The 7,865-nt window shown below is 49.3% G+C and overlaps 1 protein-coding gene across 1 annotated transcript; it reads left to right on the top strand.

The window, feature by feature from the left end:
• The first annotated feature begins 6,151 nt into the window (after positions 1–6,151).
• Positions 6,152–7,519, top strand: LOC123049825 (zingipain-2-like). The gene is made up of 2 exons (XM_044472691.1): positions 6,152–6,657; positions 6,759–7,519. Exons 1-2 carry the CDS (start codon positions 6,204–6,206, stop codon positions 7,352–7,354), a joined length of 1,050 nt encoding a protein of 349 aa, XP_044328626.1. The 5' UTR covers positions 6,152–6,203; the 3' UTR covers positions 7,355–7,519.
• The last annotated feature ends 346 nt before the right edge of the window (positions 7,520–7,865 follow it).

Genomic DNA, 7,865 nt, shown 5'->3' with positions numbered 1-7,865 from the left:
GAGCTGCGGCTGTCTGTCTATGTGTGTGTCACCCTCCTATTTGTAAGGCCCTGTCGAGATTAACCGTGATTGATTGCACAAGCCCTCCTATTGATACCAATAATTCCAGACTTAGGACAATACTGTTACAGAGATTAACACACTTTGCTTCATTTTTCTCATAGTAGTGTATGTTCACCTAGGTAAGTAGGATTATGATTGCCATTCCCTTTGTTAACTCTATAAAGTGTGGCACGCTAAGCACGCGTTTTTGTTCTCTAGTGATATATATTGTACGTGTAGATTGTGGTCGGCCTCAAGCACATCATCACACTATATATATAGTTATGTTTCTTCTCAGCGACAGATGAACAAACCCACATATCACACACCATATCTAGCTTGGAACGAATTGCAGGTCAGACGGTTTAGAGGAAGTGTGCTGGCCAGTGATCACCATCGCACCCATGGCTTTGTGTTTAAGGGACAAGTTTTTTCTTTTGTTTATTAGATAAAGCCACTTCCTGACTGTCTACTACATCGAAGTTTGTCCGGCTTCAATGAAGAAGAGCACTGAAAGTGCTCTTTTGGACAGAGCGTGATGGAGTCTTCAGTAGACAGTCGGGAAAACTTCTCTAAACCATCGGTGTAGTAGACAGTCGGGACGTGCCTATCCAGTGCTCTTCTGTTCATTTTAACCCTGCTTTAGCTTTCCATGCACAGTACATGCTGCACATGTCATGTCAATCACGAGCACGAGAACTGTGTGGTGATTATCTAAAGAAAATTTTAGTGTTGGGCCATTGTGCAGGTCACGTCTCTCTTGTGCTTAGAGCATCTACAATCGGGCGCCTCAAATCCGTCTTATATGTCCGGTTGGACAGTCCGGTCACGATTTTTTTTACCCAGACAGCCCCTCGAACAGTCCTCAAATGCCCGGTCTAACCGGCACCCCTCATATCCAGCTCAAATATGGGGCGGATATAGGGGCGTCCGGGCACGTTCGCCACGTCGGACCCAACAGCCCGATCCCACTCCAAATTGCACCAAATCCATCCCGTAGACCAGCCGGGTCCATTTGTTATCTCCTCTCTTCTTCCTCCTCCGCGTCGTCCGTCTCGCGCTCCGCAGCTGTTCCCAGACTCTCTGCCGAAAGAGCAGTCCTCTCTCCCGTCCTTGCCGCGGGGGATGTCGTCGCCGGCCTGGACGCCATTGTGGTACGTCCGGCAACTCTCTGGCTCCGCCTTGCGCTTGATGTGTTCGACCTTTTTTTATTTTTGTTTGGGAAAACGATGGATTCCGATGCTTCGTCCGACGAGGAGTATGGACCGACGGAGCTTGACCAATTGATTCAAGATGAGTTCTTCGATTCGTCGGATTTAGACGAAGAAGTAGACATGATTATGCTCATGGGCATGCAAGAGGAAATGGACCGGCAAGTGAAGCATATTCTTAACTTCAAGGGCACAATCAAAGGGAGAAGAGTGATCAACCAGGACAGGGTGTCCAGAGCAAAGCTACTGCACATGGACTATTTTGCTCCAAACCTACTTTCCCGGATGATCCATGGTTTCGTCACCATTTTCGCATGCGGAAACCATTGTTTTTGCGCATTGTGGAGGGAGTGGAGGCACACGACGTCTACTTCAAGCTCACAAGGGATTGCTGCGGCTAACTCTCTTTCTCGGCCAAGCAGAAGTGCACGACTGCTCTGAGGATGCTTGCACTTGGTACTGCTACAGATGCTGTTGGTGAGATGGTCAGGATGAGGGAGAGCACGTGCTTGAAGACTACTGTCAAGTTTGCCCGCGCCGTGGTGGAGGTGTTTGGACCTGAGTATCTCCTAGAATGCTCGCATCAATTGATTGCATGCATTGGCAATGGAAGAATTGCCCCAAAGATTTGCGGGGAATGTGTCAAGGTCACACTAGAGACGCCACCATCATACTAGAAGCGGTGGCATCACATGACTTATGGATTTGTCATGCTTTCTTTGGATTGTTAGTTATCACAACGACATCAATGTGCTTCAACAATCTCCGGTGTTCAGGAGGCTTTGCAATGAAAATCACTGCATGCAACTACACCGTCAACGGCCGAGAGTACAACATGGGATACTATCTTGCCGATGGTATCTATACTCAGTGGGCGGCGTTTGTGAAGACCATATTCGAACCGCATGGCAATAAACAAAGCCACTTTGCAATAATGCAGGAAGCGGCTAGGAAGGATGTGGAGAGGGCATTTGGTGTGCTTCAGACTCGTTAGAGAATTGTGCGGAACGCTGCAATGATGTGGGAATCAGAAACTTTATGGCAGTTGATGGCATGTTGTGTTATTTTGCACAATATGATTGTCGAGGTGAGGGTGATGGTGTAGCTCCAAACCCATGATTTTGAAGCATCTGTAGAACAAGTTGAAATCCCGGAAGATCAAGTTGCGGCTCAGCTTATGAACTTTCTGCAGATGCATCAGAATCTTCGACGTCAGTAGGTACACACGCAACTACTAAATGATCTTGTGGAGCACATGTGAACCCACAATGGCAACCAAGGAGTCAATGCTTGAGTTTGGCACTTAAATAAATTTTATGTAAACGCTATCTATGCTTCGTACCAATATTTGCTATTTACGTGCAACATGGGCTTGGATGATCGACGTGCATGTATTTGGATGGATTTGAGAGCCCGGATTCGAGATATGTGGATGCCGGGGCGGAATATGAAGGCCTGCCTGGATGCGTCCGCAAACGTGTCCGGAAGCGTCGTAGACGCATGAGGTCGGATTTGTCAAGTACGGTTGTAGATGCTCTTAACTACTCTACTGTAGACAAGCTTTGCTATATCTACGTAAAGATTTTTACATAAGGTGACCTGGCCTGATTTGGCTGGAAGGGAAATAGTCCCAGATCCATCCCTTGAAAATCAGGAGGGCAATTAGTTTAGGGTTAAGAAAAGAACGTAACTTTTTACGTAAGTCTAGCATTTTCTTTCATGCAGGTAGGTCGCTACGGCAGATTATCTGAGGCGCGCGTGGGTCAAGTTGCCTGACCCAAACTTGTTTTGGGTCGAGCTTGCCGGCAATGACGTGTACACAGTGCACTTAGGGCGTGTTTGGTTGCCGTTGGCTACAGTACCTGTGTTGCATACCATTCTTCACTCAGCCTGGTTCTAAAAAAACAGCCTCATATGTGACATCTGCAAGTTGTTTGGTTGCCTGCGTATGGACTTCCTGCATTAGGGGATCAACTTTAGCACGTTGTTTGGTTGCCTGTATTGTCTCGGCGCATACAACTACACGCTGTTTGGTTGCCCGCATAGGGTATGATTAAGAGCTAGCACTTGCACTTAGCACACAGGGTTAAGAGCTAGCAGAGGAAGGGGGAGAAGAAATGCAGTGTGCGCCGGACCATGGCGACTGCGGTGGATAGTGGCCGTGGCGCCGTGTCCGACATGAGGAGCATGGAGTCGTGGGTGAGCGACCCCGTCAGCGGCACGGCGAGCGACACCGTCAGTGAACTAGTTGCGGTGCTCGCGCAAAGACAGTGGACAGAGGAGGAGAATGCAGTGCTCGCGCCATGGTATCGTCCATGCAGTAGGACGAGAGAGGAGGCCGAGATGATCAACGCCAAAAATGACTCCAGTGTAGTGGGACGAGAGAGAGGAGGCCGAGAGGAGGCCAAGATGATTGACCCCGTCGGCGGCGCGGCGAACTGCAGTGTGCATGGAGGCAGAGGACACAAGAAAGCAGTGTGTGTGCCATTGCAACGTCAGTGCAGTAGGAGGACGACAGAGAGTAGGCCGAGATGAGCGATGCCGGAAACGACTCCAGTGTAGTAGGACGCGGGCAAGGAGATCAAGGGGAAGGGCGTCGGCGTCGAGAGGGACGAATAGGAGGGCTCTGAGGAGAGGACAGAGGAGCTGGACATGGCGGCGTGAGTGCACTAGACTGCTGTTCATGGAGAGATGAAGCTGCGATCGTCAAAACCAAAAACTTACAACACGAATGTTGTGCGAAACTGCGAGATTAGGCTGTTGGTCAAAGAAAATTTCAAACGATCGATCGTGCGCGACGAATATGACAAAATTCGTCCAGAATAGCTCCAAACGGAAACACGAAAGAAAGAACTTCCGGCCGACGAAACTACGAACCGGTCGCCTGAATGAAACCGTAGCATCGAGGTGCATTTTTTTCGTGTAGAGCTTACCTTGAATCGATGCATTGTTGTGTAGATCAGAGGGACAAGGAAGAGAGGAGATTAGAGAGAAGCTTACTAGAGGTTGAAGAAGACCTCACCTAATCACCTCGCATCCCTCCCGTCTCCACTTGTGCAAGGGCCCGCTCGCTTGCGCTCGCCTCAGCCTGACTCGCAAGAAACTGCCGATCTGAGTGTTTCCAGCTAACCAGGCCCAAAGATGCTTTAAGTTCCGTGCTATGCATGCCCAACAGTGTATGCAGCCAACTAAACAGCCCGTTTCCTTCGCGCGCGGGTCTAGTTAGGCCTCATGCAGTCAACCAAACACGCCCTTATCGAGTTTCATACTCATGCATCCCTTATGGAGTTTCATACTCATGCATGTGCACGTTGCATGTCGCCCTATGGCTTAAATTTTGTCAACTGCGCTGACCGCATGCAGCTGCACTTATCGCGTCGAGAGCAAGTGAGAGCCATGCACGCCCACAGCTCCAACTTGGAGCCTCCAAGCTAACTGGCCCATACATTTTTCACGCTTAGATGACTTAGACTTTCTCACGCTGATTAACACAATTACTCTACACTGTCCTGCTCCCATTGTAGTTCCTAGAAGCACATATACACATAAGCTAGCTTTGCATGTTGGTCGGCTAGCTACGCGGTTCCTGTCTCGTTGGTTAAAACTTCAAAACATCACCACAGTCGGGAGTGCTTCTTTATTTATTTTTCATCCACAAAGAGTTTGTTACCGATCATATTTACATCCGAAAAATGGAAAAACACATGAAACAAACAATCACAGAAAATTGCACACAATTCGTATGGAATTTACAGCTTTTCATAATATGGAAAAATAAACATATAGTAGTGCAATTTTTGGACAGTGGTATGAATTGTACGCACATTACATAAAAATTGTTTTGGGGGCTAATATTTGATAGGCACCTAGTTTTTTTGGGCGTTCAGTCAAATCATCTCCAGCACCCAATCAAGATCCAAAGGCCCAGCCGTCTTCTTCTTTCTCTAGCCTACCTTGTTTCCCCTATACTAATACTATCCCCCCCCCCCCCCCCCCCCCCGCGTTTCCCCTATACTAATACTTACCCCCCCCCCCCCCCTCCCAAAGAAGTTTTCTAGGGAAGAATGAATTAGTGGCATTGGCATTACCCTTTGAGGAAAATGAAAATAAGAAACTAAAAAAAACAGTGACAAAATGTACACAAAATTTGCACTATTTTATAATATGCAAGAATAAGCATATAATAGTGTTTTTTTGTAAAAATAAGTTTTCTAAAAAGGAGTACATTAATGGCATTGGTATTACCCTTAAATATGTGGCCAGTCAAAAAAAAAAGCCCAAACCAGCTCATAGAACATACCCGAAAAAACACATCATGAATATCAGAGCAGGAACCAACGGTCAAAAAAATTGACTGTCCCAAATTGAAAATTCAGACGAGCACGAGTTACATATAGCTAAAGTTTTGACGTATGTATCACAATTTTGTAATAGAATGAGAAGTTGTATGTTTTTCCATTCTCTTATGAAAATGAGAGGAGCATGCAACCCAGACCACATACATCGGCCAAACTAGCTATATGCGTGTGCCAGTGAACATGCAAGCAGCGGCGTACTACTCCAGCTCTCTCTGTGCGTGTGCGACGGTATATGCACCATCCGGGAAACGAGAAAAATGTTCGAAGAAGCAGAAGACGACGACGACGAAGAATACAGGCGAGAGACGAGAGCGACCACCTTCGGTTACAAACAAGAAAAATCTTCCAGAAGTAGAAGATATGGAGAGACGAGAGCAAGCACAGCACCGTCAGATACAAACATCCATGGACTCACTCCCAGTCAATACGTTCGACTACGGCGTATAAACGAACGCGGATCCGTCGAATCTTGCTCGCCATGCGCGCGCGTGTATAAATAGAAGCGCGGGCAGCTTGGTTCCTACGTGCTTAGTACCTCCCTCCCTAGCTCGTGAAGCATCGCAAGAAGCAAGCAAGCAAACTAGCTAGCTAAATGGCGCCGATTCACAGCTCACGCCGCCTCGACGGCACACTGCTTGCGCTTCTGCTCGTGCTCGTGGCCGCCACTGCCTTTGTCAGCGCTACCGCGGCGGGAGGGGAAGCGTTGGCCGCCCGCCACGAGCAGTGGATGGCCAAGTACGGGCGCGTGTACACGGACGCTGCCGAGAAATTGCGCCGGCAGGAGGTGTTCGCGGCCAACGCGCGGCACATAGATGCTGTCAACCGGGCGGGCAACCGGACGTACACTCTCGGGCTCAACCAGTTCTCCGACCTCACCAACGAAGAGTTCGTGGAGAAGCACCTCGGGTACCGTCACCAGCGCGGCGACGAAAGCACGCCGGTGGCCGCCGTGAACATGTCCATGGCTCAGTTCGAGTCCACGCCAGACAGCGTGGACTGGAGGGCCCAGGGCGCTGTCACCCAAATCAAGGACCAGGCTGCCTGTAGTAAGAATCTGCACCTCCTGAAATGCATGCATACTTAATTTAACAAGGGTATAGCCTAGGCCAAAGTTCGCTAATGAATATAAATGTTTACACACGTACAGGTTGTTGCTGGGCGTTCGCGGCAGTGGCGGCGACGGAGGGGCTCGTACAGATCGCCACCGGCAACCTCATTTCCATGTCAGAGCAGCAGGTGCTCGACTGCACCGGCGGCCCCAGCAACTGCGATAGTGGCTACGTCAACGACGCCTTAAGCTACATCGCCAAGAGCGGCGGCCTGCAGCAGGAGGCAGCCTACGCGTATATCGGCCAGCAGGGCGCGTGCCGTGGCGGCGACGTGAGCCCAAATTCGGCCGCCGCCGTCGGCGCACCCCGGTTTGTGAGCCTGAACGGCGACGAGGGCGCGTTGCAGGAGCTCGTCGCCAGCCAGCCGGTGGCCGTGGGCGTGGAGGCCGACCTTGACTTCCACCACTACACGAGCGGTGTGTACACCGGCAGCTCGTCGTGCGGGCATAACCTGAACCACGCCGTGACGGTGGTGGGCTACGGGACGGACGGCGGCGGGCAGGAGTACTGGTTGGTGAAGAACCAGTGGGGGACGGGGTGGGGCGAGGGGGGCTACATGCGCCTCACACGCGGGAACGGCGGCAACTGCGGCATGGCCACCTTCGCCTACTACCCAACCATGGACGGCTCTTAAACACCACTACTACTACATCAGTTGGTCCATGCATCATAGAATATGGTTTATCAGCTATAAGCTACTAGTACGTACAATACCAGTACCATGCAACATGCATGCAGCTGCAGTACAACATATATATGGATTTTTTTTTTGAATAAAGCATGGATCGTCTAGAAATGATCCATTTGCCTATGTAATATATAAACTTGTATATGAAAAAAAACACTACTAGTACTATACTACATCAGTGATCAGTCCGTGCAGCATACAATACATATATATGGATTTTGAATACGTAATGAACATTGAACGCATGCATGGATCGTCTCGTAGAAGGATGCATTTGCCTATATATGTATATTCCAATAATATATATTGGACGCCTGTATATGGAAATACAAAAATTCAATTTATTTTTCGGAAATACATGATCGTGCGCGTGCATGATTTCGCGTGATCGAGCGCTCACGCTACAGACAAAAACGACCCCTACGCCTTATCCACTCAGCCCACCATCTTGCATCAT

The sequence above is a fragment of the Triticum aestivum genome, chromosome 2D (genome assembly GCF_018294505.1).
Source record: "Triticum aestivum cultivar Chinese Spring chromosome 2D, IWGSC CS RefSeq v2.1, whole genome shotgun sequence".
Taxonomy (NCBI): domain Eukaryota; kingdom Viridiplantae; phylum Streptophyta; class Magnoliopsida; order Poales; family Poaceae; genus Triticum; species Triticum aestivum.
This window is presented reverse-complemented; position numbering and strand designations above follow the sequence as displayed.